At 43.5% G+C, this 13689-nt stretch overlaps 1 protein-coding gene across 3 annotated transcripts in view; it reads right to left on the bottom strand.

Annotated features, from left to right (window-relative positions):
• CACNB3 (calcium voltage-gated channel auxiliary subunit beta 3) overlaps positions 1–13689 on the bottom strand; it is a 403977-nt gene that overhangs the window by 121492 nt on the left and 268796 nt on the right. For all 3 annotated transcript variants that reach the window (XM_075336926.1, XM_075336925.1, XM_075336927.1), the window contains exon 2: positions 2690–2812. In XM_075336926.1, coding sequence (XP_075193041.1) covers positions 2690–2812 — 123 coding nt within the window. The remainder of the gene's footprint in view (positions 1–2689; positions 2813–13689) is intronic.

Raw genomic sequence — 13689 nt, 5'->3', positions numbered from 1 at the left:
TCTCCCTGACTGTGGGTATGTTTTGTTCTCTCCTGTGACCTCATGTTTCCCACAAAAATGCTCACATATCCTGACACAAACCTATTTTGTAGCCAACCTAACGTCCGTTCATGCCTATCATAGGCTGGATAGTAACCGTACCACAATGCTTCCCAACTAGCTTATCTATTGTCTAGTCAGATACCTCCTCCTGGTTACTGCCTCCTGGACTCATACTATCACAATGACGCCTATTCCAAGGGTATTTTTCCCGCTACCTGTGATTGCTCAGTAAGACGCTGCTCATACGATTTTATCCCCCCACTAGCAGACGGTCTGCTCGCATTTGCATGTTATACCTCTGTAACATTGTTATTTGACTATTGGAAAGCCTTTTTGATTCTGCGACTATACCAACGCAAGCTTGTGCCTTCTATATGGCTTTGTTATACTGTACCTTTGGTGCTAAAAATATTCCTCCTTTCCGTTTAGCGAACTACGCTGGAAAAGTAAAAACGCCCTACCTACGATAGAATCTGTGGACGTCTAACTCGTCCATACTAATTGGTCTCTCACATAAGTATGTGTATATACATTATCTGTAAATATGTAAAGTAATTTTTTGTCATGTCACTTTTGGTGTGTAAATAATCTCTATCATTTCTTATAGGCAAGACCTTGACAAAGGCCTAACATAGGCCGAAACGTTGGCTTGGCTTTGCTCTACTGGTAGTGGTTCTTTTTGCTTACAATCCACAAATAAAAAACTTTTGCATTATTCTTGTATCCGACTGAGTGCTTGGGATTTATCACAGTATCTGGAGATTTTTTCCTTTATAGCACCTCCCCCATATAACCAGTTGAGCCCGACTTTATTCTTACTATTTCCCGAATGGGAAGATCCAAAAGATAAAAATGTTGAAATGTTATTATGCTTGTATTATGTTCCGTTTCTATCTTTCAGAAAAACAAAAATAAACCTGTGATGGACGGGCAGCCCGAGGACGGTCTGCATTAAACCAAGGGGGAATGTGACGCCCCGGACTAGTCGGGTAGTCCCAGATAGTCACACACAACACCACACCCCATCCCAGTTAGGTAACACCAGTCAAACTAAAAACCTTGTCACCACCCTCCAAGTTTGATGTCCACACCAGGGAGGGCAGAGCCAGGCGGTTGGCTCCACCCACCGAGGAGTTCACAGGCCTGGAGGCGGGAAAACAGACAGAGTAGTTCAAGTGCAAGTCTAGGGCAGTCAAGGTCACGGGCAGTCCTGTGTCTGTGCCCTGATAAGAGACTACCAGGTGGCTGGGTTGGAGCCCAGTCGCCATTGGCAAGGAGGCAGACGGTGGTGGCCGCCTGCAGGAGACCGGGAATATGACCGGTGGAACCGTAAGGGACCGGGACAGGGTAGTGGCCCACCAGAACCAAACCGGGGAGCCAACTGGATAGCGGAGCACCAGGCAGGGTACTCAGACCCAGTACAAAGCCCTGAACCGACAGGGCCGAGTCGAATCAACTGATTGCGGACTGGACTTAAGGACCTATCCCACACAAGTCCCTTTAGAAGACAACAGCCCAACCAAACAGGGTAAAGCCACCGCCAAGGTATAGAGACCCGAAGGCCAGCATCTGCGGGCAAACGGGCTCCTCCGGCATATGCAAGTCGGGGAGCGGACTACCGGTGTCTAGGCATAGGAGTCAAACATTTACACACAGGGGTGCAGGAGAAAGGCGGAAACCACCAACCTATTCTGGGAGAAGCTGTAGCAGGCTGCGGGCCCCGTTCATCACTCCGTTTGGTTTACCAGAGACTCCAGTGTCTTGTGTCAGAGTGACTACACCAGTGCCATCAGGCACCACACCGCACTGCACCGCAACACTTCACCCTGCACCCCGGCCCTCGCCTACCGGGCCCCGGGACCAACACCCCCTACGCACGGAGGGGGTCAACACCTATCTGCGCCATTACACCGCTCTCGGGAGCCCCCATACCTTCACCGTAGTGGTGGTGTCTACAATCACCACAACCCGTGGGTGGTGTCACGAACTAACATCCAAAACCAAACCACCGCGGCCCGGCCGTGGAACTCATCACTCAAATCCCCGCGTGTAGCGCCAACTCCCTTGCAGAGTGACGTGACCCCCGGGTCCGTGAGAGTCTCGGGCCACCACCCGCAGTACGAGCACGGATCCGAGTGGCTCGGCGCTCGCAGCCGAGCTCGCGGGGCAGTACACATGCCTAGCCTCCAGTCCATTCATGGTTAATGGGACTGCTGGAAATAGTGGAATACATTCCCATGGTTGAGGGATACCTTGGGTATTCCTGTGTGAACAACCCTCCCTCTAAAATAGGTTCCTTTTTTAAATAATCTAAGGGACTGTAAATCTACCTGACTCTCTGTTAAACCAACCTAAATGTAAACCAAACTAAATGTTGCCGAAAAATGATTTTTTTGGGAGTATTCCTTTATGTGTTTTTAATTGTATTATATGAAATAAAGATTCGTAAAAACATTTTGTGGAGCTCTTAGAAAATAAAAGACTTAAATTACCAGTATAATTGTAAGAAAAAAACAAATAGAACATTTTAAACACATTGTGGAGATTCATTACGAAATATCTAGGACATGTCTTATGATAAACGCAAATAATAGGAAACCAATGGCCCCACTTATCTCCTGGAAATAGCTGGCCAACAGATACATACCCTGGCTCTGTCAAGCTGTTGCTGAGCCTGCCTCTCCACCTCGCGGCGGGCAGCCTCCCGATCCTCCTCCAGTGACACGTCGGAGTCTAACGATGGACGACTTGTGTAGGAATCAGCTGAACCCTGCAATTAAAAGATATATTTTTTTAAGAAATTATTCCTTGCACTGCATTATTTTACCATTGGATATTCTGATCTAAAACATTCAATCAGAAAGCATAAATACACATGGAATCTATTGCTGGTCCAAAGCAAGACTTAAACATGGTGCAATATAGGAACAGGGAGACTCAACAATACCGAGACCCAAATTAGAGATGTACAGTATTCTTGAGAGGCTTAGCTGGGTTTGTCGGTAAACAAATTGTCCTTGTCTGTATTTAAAACCAGCAGTGACACTCATGGACACAAATGTGAAACCTGTGCTAAATGGTTGTGGCCTGAGTGATACTATCAATCTGTTCTCGGCTCTTATATAATGACAACATGTCAAGACAAGACTTATCTGGAGTAATAGAGCACATAGTGATTCGTTCTTAGAGACTAAGGCTCTGTGCGCACTAGGCCGTTTTGCCCGCGGATTTACCCGCGGATTTGCTGCGGAAATTTCTTGAGAAATGTCTGCAATCTTCGAGCAGACATTTCCCAGCAAATCCTATGAGAAAAAAAAATAGCTGTGCGCACACTGCGGATTTTTCTCAAGAAATTTCCTTGAGAAAATTTTCTCGAGAAACTTTCTTGAGAAAATGAGCATGTCCATTATTTTCCGCAGGTACCTGCGGTATACCCCCGGAATTTCACTCCATTCACTGTAATGTAATCGCGAAATTCCGGGGGTATACCCCAGATAGCAAATGATGTGCGGTATACCCCCGGTATAGCCGCGATTTACCTGCGGTAATGCTCATCGCTGCCTGCGGTTTTGCAGGAAGCGATGTCATTATGCCAGGAAGAGGAAGCGGAGCAGAGTAAACACAGACGTCACACTGCCTGGACGCCGCACAGAAGCACTTCCGTGCGACCTCCAGGTGCCCGTGCAGTCTGTGTCCCGCTCCAGCCTCGCGGCTGCCTGCACTGCAGTGTCAGTGTGTGCCCGCAGTATCGGCAGCGTGTCACGCTGCAGCGCAGGCAGACACTGACACAGGCAGATACTGACACTGCACTGCAGGGTGTCAGTGTCTGCCCGCAGTGTCAGCAGCCTGTCACGCGGCAGCACAGGCAGACACTGACACCCTGCAGTATAGTAAAGTGAACCCCAGCACTCGAATGAAGACAAAAGGGAAATATGCGTAAGTGAATTTATTGACTGACACACTGCAAAAGGAACCTAACCAGAGCAACAGCACCAACGTTTCGGCATAGAGCCTTTCTCAAGGTTGTTGCCTGAAAAGGTGTGAAGACAATAACAATAGTGAGTGCATTATGTACAGGTGATACACAGAAATATATACAAATATTCATGAAGGAATACTGCGGATGGAACGTACAGTTAGGTCCAGAAATATTTGGACAGTGACACAAGTTTTGTTATTTTAGCTGTTTACAAAAACATGTTCAGAAATACAATTATATATATATAATATGGGCTGAAAGTGCACACTCCCAGCTGCAATATGAGAGTTTTCCCATCCAAATCGGAGAAAGGGTTTAGGAATCATAGCTCTGTAATGCATAGCCTCCTCTTTTTAAAGGGACCAAAAGTAATTGGACAAGGGACTCTAAGGGCTGCAATTAACTCTGAAGGCGTCTCCCTCGTTAACCTGTAATCAATGAAGTAGTTAAAAGGTCTGGGGTTGATTACAGGTGTGTGGTTTTGCATTTGGAAGCTGTTGCTGTGACCAGACAACATGCGGTCTAACGAACTCTCAATTGAGGTGAAGCAGAACATCCTGAGGCTGAAAAAAAAGAAAAAATCCATCAGAGAGATAGCAGACATGCTTGAAGTAGCAAAATCAACAGTCGGGTACATTCTGAGAAAAAAGGAATTGACTGGTGAGCTTGGGAACTCAAAAAGGCCTGGGCGTCCACGGATGACAACAGTGGTGGATGATCGCCGCATACTTTCTTTGGTGAAGAAGAACCCGTTTACAACATCAACTGAAGTCCAGAACACTCTCAGTGAAGTAGGTGTATCTGTCTCTAAGTCAACAGTAAAGAGAAGACTCCATGAAAGTAAATACAAAGGGTTCACATCTAGATGCAAACCATTCATCAATTCCAAAAATAGACAGGCCAGAGTTAAATTTGCTGAAAAACACCTCATGAAGCCAGCTCAGTTCTGGAAAAGTATTCTATGGACAGATGAGACAAAGATCAACCTGTACCAGAATGATGGGAAGAAAAAAGTTTGGAGAAGAAAGGGAACGGCACATGATCCAAGGCACACCACATCCTCTGTAAAACATGGTGGAGGCAACGTGATGGCATGGGCATGCATGGCTTTCAATGGCACTGGGTCACTTGTGTTTATTGATGACATAACAGCAGACAAGAGTAGCCGGATGAATTCTGAAGTGTACCGGGATATACTTTCAGCCCAGATTCAGCCAAATGCCGCAAAGTTGATCGGACGGCGCTTCATAGTACAGATGGACAATGACCCCAAGCATACAGCCAAAGCTACCCAGGAGTTCATGAGTGCAAAAAAGTGGAACATTCTGCAATGGCCAAGTCAATCACCAGATCTTAACCCAATTGAGCATGCATTTCACTTGCTCAAATACAGACTTAAGACGGAAAGACCCACAAACAAGCAAGACCTGAAGGCTGCGGCTGTAAAGGCCTGGCAAAGCATTAAGAAGGAGGAAACCCAGCGTTTGGTGATGTCCATGGGTTCCAGACTTAAGGCAGTGATTGCCTCCAAAGGATTAGCAACAAAATATTGAAAATAAAAATATTTTGTTTGGGTTTGGTTTATTTGACCAATTACTTTTGACCTCCTAAAATGTGGAGTGTTTGTAAAGAAATGTGTACAATTCCTACAATTTCTATCAGATATTTTTGTTCAAACCTTTAAATTAAACGTTACAATCTGCACTTGAATTCTGTTGTAGAGATTTCATTTCAAATCCAATGTGGTGGCATGCAGAGCCCAACTCGCGAAAATTGTGTCACTGTCCAAATATTTCTGGACCTAACTGTACATCACTGGTCAGAGTAAGGAAACACGGGTCTCGAAGGACAACCGGAGGTGGACAAATAGAGGTAAGGTTCCACACGTATTGCAGAGTGTGCTCTTAATTACATAGAAAAAGAATAATTAGTACAGGTAAAGTAACATATTACGTACCATGGGAGATAATAATGGTCAAGTGACATAGATAAGTTGCTTGTAAAAACCAAACTGAACAGCCGGAGCTAGTATCACTACCAAGGAGAGAAAGAAAGAAAAGGAAACAAGAGAGAGAAGAAGAAAGGAAGAGGGAGATGAAGAGAGAGAAAAAAAAAAGAGAGAGAGGAAAACAGAGGGAGAAAAAAGGAGAGGAGGAGAGAGGGAGAGAAAGAGGGAGAGAGGGAGAAGGAAAGAGAGAGGGAGAAAGAAAAAGAGGGAAAAAAAAGAGGGGAAAAAAGAGAGAAAGAAAGGAGAGAAAAGAAGGGAAGAAAGAGAGAAAGAGAACAAGGAGAGAGAGAGAGAGGGAAAGAGGTAGAGAGGGAGAGGGGGAGAGAAGGAAGGGAAGAGGGAGAAAGAAAGAGAAAAAGAGGGGATGAAAAAGGACAGAGAAAGAGAAATAAAGGAAGAGAGAGAGAAAAAAAGAGAGAGGGAGAGAAAGAGAGAGGGAGAGAGAGAGAGAGGGGGCCAGGGAGAGAGGGAAGGAGACAGAGAGGAGCAAGAAAGGAGAGGGAAAGAAAGAGGAAGAGAGAGAAGGAAAGAAAAAGAAAGAAGGAGAGGGGGAGAGAGAGGAAGAGAGAAAGAGAGGGAGAGAAAGAAGGGGAAAAGAGAGAGGGAAAGAGGGAGAAGGAAAGAAAGGAAAAAGAGAGAAAGAACGTGAGAGAGACAAAAGGAGAGCAGTGAAAAAAGGAGGGAAAAGAGGAGCGCAGCAGGTAAACATAGTTGGCAACAACAGAGAGATAGGTGGTACATACCGTAGGTGAAGGAGTGACAGGATCACAATGTGACACCCTGCAGTGCTGGGAGCCGCGGGGATGACGATCGCTGCTGTCAGGAGGTGAGATCATTACCTGCTGTGACGATCTCCTGCCTCCTGACGTCACGCTGTCACTGCTGTCTATGCCCGTCTCACGAGCGGCCCGAGACTGTCACTAGCGGTGACGTCACGGGCTCTCGCGATACTTCTGACAACGCGGCGGGCATAGAAGTCAGTGACAGCGCTGACGTCAGCAGTACAGGAGATGATCACAAAAGGTAATGATCTCATCTATGCTCCTGATGGCAGCGCTCGGCATCCCCTGCAGTGAGCTGGGCTATTGATGTTAGCTCAGGTCACTGCATTGCTCTCCCAGCCAATGGGGAACATTCTGTTCTTCATTGACTGCGACAGCGACTATGGTATGGATCACCGTGCACCCCCCCCTTATTAGATTACGCCGAACGTGGAATTGATTGTTCTTTTCAATAAATTGGTTAAAAAGGGAATGTATTGGGGAGTGTTTTTTCAAATAAAACTTTTTTTGTCTATTTTTTATTTGTTACTGACTGGGTTGGTGATGTCGGGTATCTGATAGACGCCTGACCTCACCAACCCCAGGGCTTGATGCCAGGTGACATTACACATCTGGCATCAACCCCATATATTACCTCGTTTGCCAACGCACCAGGGCAACGGGATGAGTTGGGGCGAAGCGCCAGGATTGGCACGTCTAATGGATGCGCCACTTCTGGGGCGGCTGCGGCCTGCTATTTTTAGGCTGGGGAGTGTCCAATAACAGTGGACCTCCCTAGTCTGAGAATACCAGACCACAGCTGTCCGCTTTACCTTGGCTGGTGATCCAATTTGGGGGGGACCCCACGTTTTTTGTTTTAAATTATTTATTTAATGTAAAATAACAGCGTGGGGTGCCCTCTATTTTGGATTACCAGCCAAGGTGAAGCTGTCAGCTGTGGTTTGCAGGCTGCAGCCGTCTGCTTTACCCTATCTGGCTACAAAAGATGGGGGGACCTGATGTCGTTTTTTTTTAAATTAATTATTTATTTATTTTATGGCTAAATACAAGGCTAAGCACCCTTTAGTGCCACATAAAAGTCACTAAAGGGTGCTAGCTTAGAAAATGCAGGGGGGTGGGACGTTATATAGGTCTTTCTCATCTATCTATCTATCTATGGTCCGTTTCACACGTCAGTGAAAAACACTGACGTTTTTCACTAGCGTGTAAAACACGCACATGTCCCTCCGTGTGCCGTGAATTACGGCACACGTGGGTTGTCTAAGTGCAATCCGGGCTCCGTTCTCCGTGGCCCGTGATTGCACTTAGAAATCAACTCACCTGTGCGCGCTCCCGCTGTCCTTGGTGCTGATCGCTCCCGCGGTGCAGCATCCGGCCGGCGCTGACCCCCGCAGCAGCTGCTTCCGGGTCGGCTGTGTCGTGCATCATGAATATGCGCGACAGTAATGAGCCGGCTCAGAAGCAGCAAGCTGCACGGGCTGCAGAGAGCACCGCTGAAGCCGGGTGAGTAAAAATGTTTTTTATTTTAAAAGCACGTTTTTTTCTGGCACGTGTTTCACGGACCACACCACTGCGTGGTCTGTGGGACATCAGTGATGCCAGAAAAAAATGGACATGTCTCCGTGCGGCAATCACGGACACGCGGGTACGCCGCACTGAGACACGTGCAGTGAAAAATCACTGACGTGTGAGCAGACCCATTCATTATAATGGGTCTGCGTATGTCAGTGATTCTGGTACGTTTAAAAAAAAGCACAAATGTCCCAGAATCACTGACGTGTGAAACAGGCCTATCTAACTATTCATCTATCCATCTTTCACTCTATCCATTATCTGTCTATCGATTATCTATATTATTTATTGCAAAACCGCAGGGACCAACCTGCGGTAAATCCGCGGCAAATCCGCGGCAAATCCGCATGCGTTTTTCCCGCGGATTTTTCCGCAGGTGCGGAAATCTTCAACTCCCAGAAGTTTCTCAAGAAATTTTCTTGAGAAAAATCACTTTTCTAGTGCGCACATAGCCTAAAGGCTTGTGTAAAGAAACATTACAGCACCAAGGTGTGCATTGATGTAATATGGACCAAAGTCCACAGCGGTCTTCAATGTCATACAGCAGTATCTACGGTATACAGAATACAAAAATGCTCCATCAGATGCCATATTTTAGAAATATCCTCTGTAACACAGAGTTGTATGATCACTATGTAACTCTATAGTGTTTTGTAACTTTGTGTGCCTCTATACAGGCTCCATATGTGCATGAAGCCTATCCTGACCATACATCAGTAAGTGGACCACAAAGGAGCTAAAACGGATAGAAATCCAAACTCATCCATCTCCCCAAGGAATGACAAAGAATACAAGTTCTTCTGTCAAGCACAGGTACAGTGTTTAAAGAAAGAGATTTTTTTTAAATGTTGTGTTTATATGAAGAAAAATGTGCTTTTATTAAGAAAAAAAAAGTTTTGTTATACCTTTGTATTTCATTTATGCATTTTGCTGAGACTGTGGGCTGCTAAATGCATTTTCTTCTGTGTAATATGTCAGTGCACAACAATTAAACAAACCAGGTAGGAGTTACGGTCTCGACCCCAAACCCTGTGCTCTGGGCATGCCAGCTTTAAACTGCAGATGCTCCCGACAAGCGCAGTTTTAGGCTTGTACTATATTACTGAAGGAGCATGGTGCCATGTATGTGGAATTCAACTCTGCGTACTTAGCTCTCCTGTTCCTGCTCAGCCTGTGCAAACCAGGACTGGAAATAAGTCCAGCACGAGTCTAACAAATTTCACAAATTATAGACTGCCAAAATGAAGTTTGCAATGTGATCAAAAACAATATCCTCATCTCTCTCTCTCTCTTCTCTCTCTCTCTTCTCTCTCACTCTCTCTTCTCTCTCTCTCCTCTCTCTCCTCTCTCTCTCTTCTCTCTCTCTTCTCTCTCTCTTTCTCTCTCACTCTCTCTTCTCTCTCTCTTCTCTCCTCTCTCTCCTCTCTCTCTCCTCTCTCTCCTCTCTCTCTCCTCTCTCTCCTCTCTCGCTCTTCTCTCTCTCTCCTCTCTTTCCTCTCTCTCTCTCTTCTCGCTCTCTTTTCTCTCTCTTCTCTCTCTCTTCTCTCTCTCCTCTCTCTCCTCTCTCTCCTCTCTCTCTCTTCTCTCTCCTCTCTCTCTCTTCTCTCTCTCTCGTGTATATACTGTATATATATAATATAGTACTAAGAAAACGTTTTTGGTAAGTAAAGAAAAAATACTGCATTGTAAGAATGCCTAAAATTAAAGAAAATTTTTTTTTATAAAAAGAAACATGTAATTAAAATTAATATTGGATGTCACCATTTGCATTTTGTTAATTGATCAAATAAACTATTAAGAATTCTATTTTTGAAGCCATTCTTAGTATAGGTTCTCATGTCCTGTAGTCATCAGTTATCATGGATCCGTTAGAGATACGTTTGCAAAATGATCTTGGACGGATCCGTTTTGAACATGGGGAGTCTATGGACAACGGATCTTCTAATGGATTGCTGTTTATCGTCCATCTGCAATGGATCCATTAAGAAAACAACAGATTCATTACAAATGCAAGTACCTTGGATGGCTAAGTAGCAATCCATTAACTGATACATTGTCCATTGACTCCCATGTTAAAAAAAACGGTTCTGGCAGAAATCAGTTTCCCAACGGATCCGTTCTAACGGATGACTACAGGACATGTGAACTTAGCCTTACTTTGCAGAACTTTTCCCACACCTACCTAAAAAACGTCTGCAAAGCACTTAATATATACTTTAAACATCTAAAATAAAACTCTAATGTTTCATTCTATTTTTTACGACACATTCCTTTTAACACTAATCTTTGCTCATATGCCAGAAATCCCAAAGTAACAGCTATCATCAGCTCCAGACCAAGGACAATATTTTAACAATGCACAAATTCTCGGTTGGACCTGTTCCCATCATGAACAAAAGATCTCTAATCTCTGCCATTGAATAGATAAGTCTTTTTTTTTGTGGTACTCTGCAAATTTGAGAATCTTTAAAAATAGATGTGACTTAAACATTGTATTTTTATCTTCATTTAACCAAGATGAATAATTCAAAAATGTGCAACATAAGCAAAATTCATGTTTCACTGGCAATAATGAACCCTCACAATAATTGTAGAAAAAAAATAACTGGATACCGTCAACCTGAAATCCGTTCAAACATTAGGAATCATTAAATTAATTCTAAAATGATGACGATTCATAATCAAAATATGAAGATTACATATTATTCTGAAGGCTTATCAGATACCAACAGATCCTGCGTGTGCAGCATTTGTACTGCTGTGGTTTTTTGCTTATAGGACTATTGTAAGCTGAGCCTTAGCTGATCCTTTATATATTTAATAGTTAACCTTTATTTTTGTCTAAGGCCAGGAACACAATACAGACAAAACTAAATCAATTATTCATATTTCTTCCTACAGGGCAATTTACTATATCGTACGTAGTAATTGAAAGCATACATCCATAAGCCATATAATGAAAGGACCTTTCTTTATAGGATGTATGTACCTGTTCACTTAACTGACCCACAATTTGGAGTAATGTAGTGGAATAACTAAAAAATGATGTAAGCAAACTAGACAGTATAAAAAAGCATCACATTTCCAAACTACATGAATCAGTTTGACAGTCTAATGTAAGTTTACAGTGTCTAAAATGTTGGCAAAGAAAAATGTTTGTCCAGCACCAATATGAATGAAACGCTCAAGTTATTTTATATTTTTTTCTTCTTTTAAAACATCATAAAACACAGGACACTAACGCGTTTCGGACGTTAGTCCTTAGTCGCAGGTACTGCATTTACATACATGCTAAATGTTTTATATGCCCAGGGTTTCTGTAAGTTTTATGGCATTACAATCCCCTCCCCTTTCAAATTAAAGGGGAATTCTAGATACAAAAAGTTATCACTTATTCACAGAAGAGGTCACAATGTGTAGATCGGTGGGAGCACAACTGTTTGCTGGCACAAGGCTCTTCTGTGCCCTATCTGAGGGAAAGGCATTGTGCATATGTGACCGCTGTTCTGTTCATTTTCTTTTGGCTTGAGTATTTTAAGAATAGTTTCTGGGATCTCAGAGGTTGGACCTCCCCTAATCTACAAGTTATTACCTATTCTTTGGATAGGTGACAACTTATTGTAACAGAAAACTCCCTTTTAGAGGGACTCTGTAAGCAGGTTTTTGCTACTTCATCTGAGAGCAGCATGTTGTAGGCAAAGAGATTCTGAAATTGACCATGTTCAACTTAAATTACTGGATGCAGCCATTCTGACATTAGCTAAGAATTGAGTTTACTGAGCTGGGAGAATTGTTCTGACCAGGCTCTCAATAGAAATTGGACATTGACTGTGAGGTGTCAATCACAGCAGAGGGCATGCCAGCCAGCCACACCAATGATAAGGGTCCCTGATAAAACAAACGTAGCAAATAAACAAAAGATTATACAGTGACAAAACAGGCATGCTTGAGCCTTCTGTTTTAACCCTTGCATCATGCTGGCTTGAGTTTATATATCAAAAACTTGCCAACAAAGTCCTTTTAATTAGCACATGTTCATCTGGAAAAAGGAACAGCACAGATATAAAGATATAAAGAGTAAAAAGGTTTGGTCGACTCATAGAAGTTCAGTTCAGCAGGTTAAGCCGGACTTTAGATAAAGTTCGGTTTGGGACCTGGACTTGACTTGAACCCCAATGGAAGTCACTGATTGGACAATTCGGGTCTCCGCCCACATACAGCCAGCCATAACCAGGTCACTTCCAGGGGCGGGGTTTTTCCATTCTTATTATTTTAATTTTTTAAAGGCTTTAAATAAGTCAGGGACCCACTCAGAGGTTCACCATGACGTGACAGTGGGCTTCGTACAGTCTGATCAGAATGTCAAACTAATAACCTCATGTTCAGGTATACAGTATATCAGTGTTTTTATGAATTGTTTGATGTAGTCTATGATGTTTTTATACATGTTCCATATACGTCTGATGATTATTTCTTAAAGAGATGGGCTTTCTAAAGGAAGCAGGGACACGTCATCCCATATTTGGACCTGTTGAACAGCACTTGTGTGCAAAATGGCCGTTGTCCCCACCCGCCCACTTGCACCCGCATCCATGTTTTTACAGTATTTTGAATACATTTTTATTTTCTTATGGGATGGTGAGTGCCACCTTTTTTCCTTCTTTTTACTTCGTTGTGCAAGCTGGAGCACCTGAATATGCCTCAACAAGTCGATTTTTGTTTGTCCCCGGATTTGAATTGTGCCATGCGAATGGTGCTGGACTCTACTTGTCATATATTAGAAATGCATGTTAGAATTGTAACGTAACGTACATTATAGTTCAATATTCAAGCTCAAAAACAAATTTATAACGCACAATTCTAATAACATCTCTATATTATGAGAGATCTCTTCCATATACACATGATCCACATCTGAGCTATTATACATTGTGTTCTCTTAATTTGCCTGCAGATCAGTAGGATGACAAAGCCGCCTATTCTCCCCTCCTCCATCTCAAGCTTTCTCCAGAGGTAATAGGCTCTCAGAGGATTACAGGTCTGTCTCAGCAGTACAGTACGGCTGCAAATAACAGGCAAACACTTTTGCAACCATTACCTTTGAGTGATAAATGAGGTGATGTCAAAGTCTACTCATAAAGCAGTATGAGCATGTCAGCTAGAGATAGGATTACACCGTCTACAAGACCTAAGGCTCTGATTTGTTAATGCTACCATGCAATTACAATGTTTGGCCAGCTACAGCCATTATGTACTAAACACACAGATAAATCTGCGGCAGATCTGTGGTTGCAGTGAAATTGTGG

This window comes from Anomaloglossus baeobatrachus, chromosome 2 (assembly GCF_048569485.1).
Source record: "Anomaloglossus baeobatrachus isolate aAnoBae1 chromosome 2, aAnoBae1.hap1, whole genome shotgun sequence".
NCBI lineage: Eukaryota > Metazoa > Chordata > Amphibia > Anura > Aromobatidae > Anomaloglossus > Anomaloglossus baeobatrachus.
Note: the sequence above shows the minus strand (reverse complement) of the source record. Positions and strands in the feature narration are given on the sequence as shown.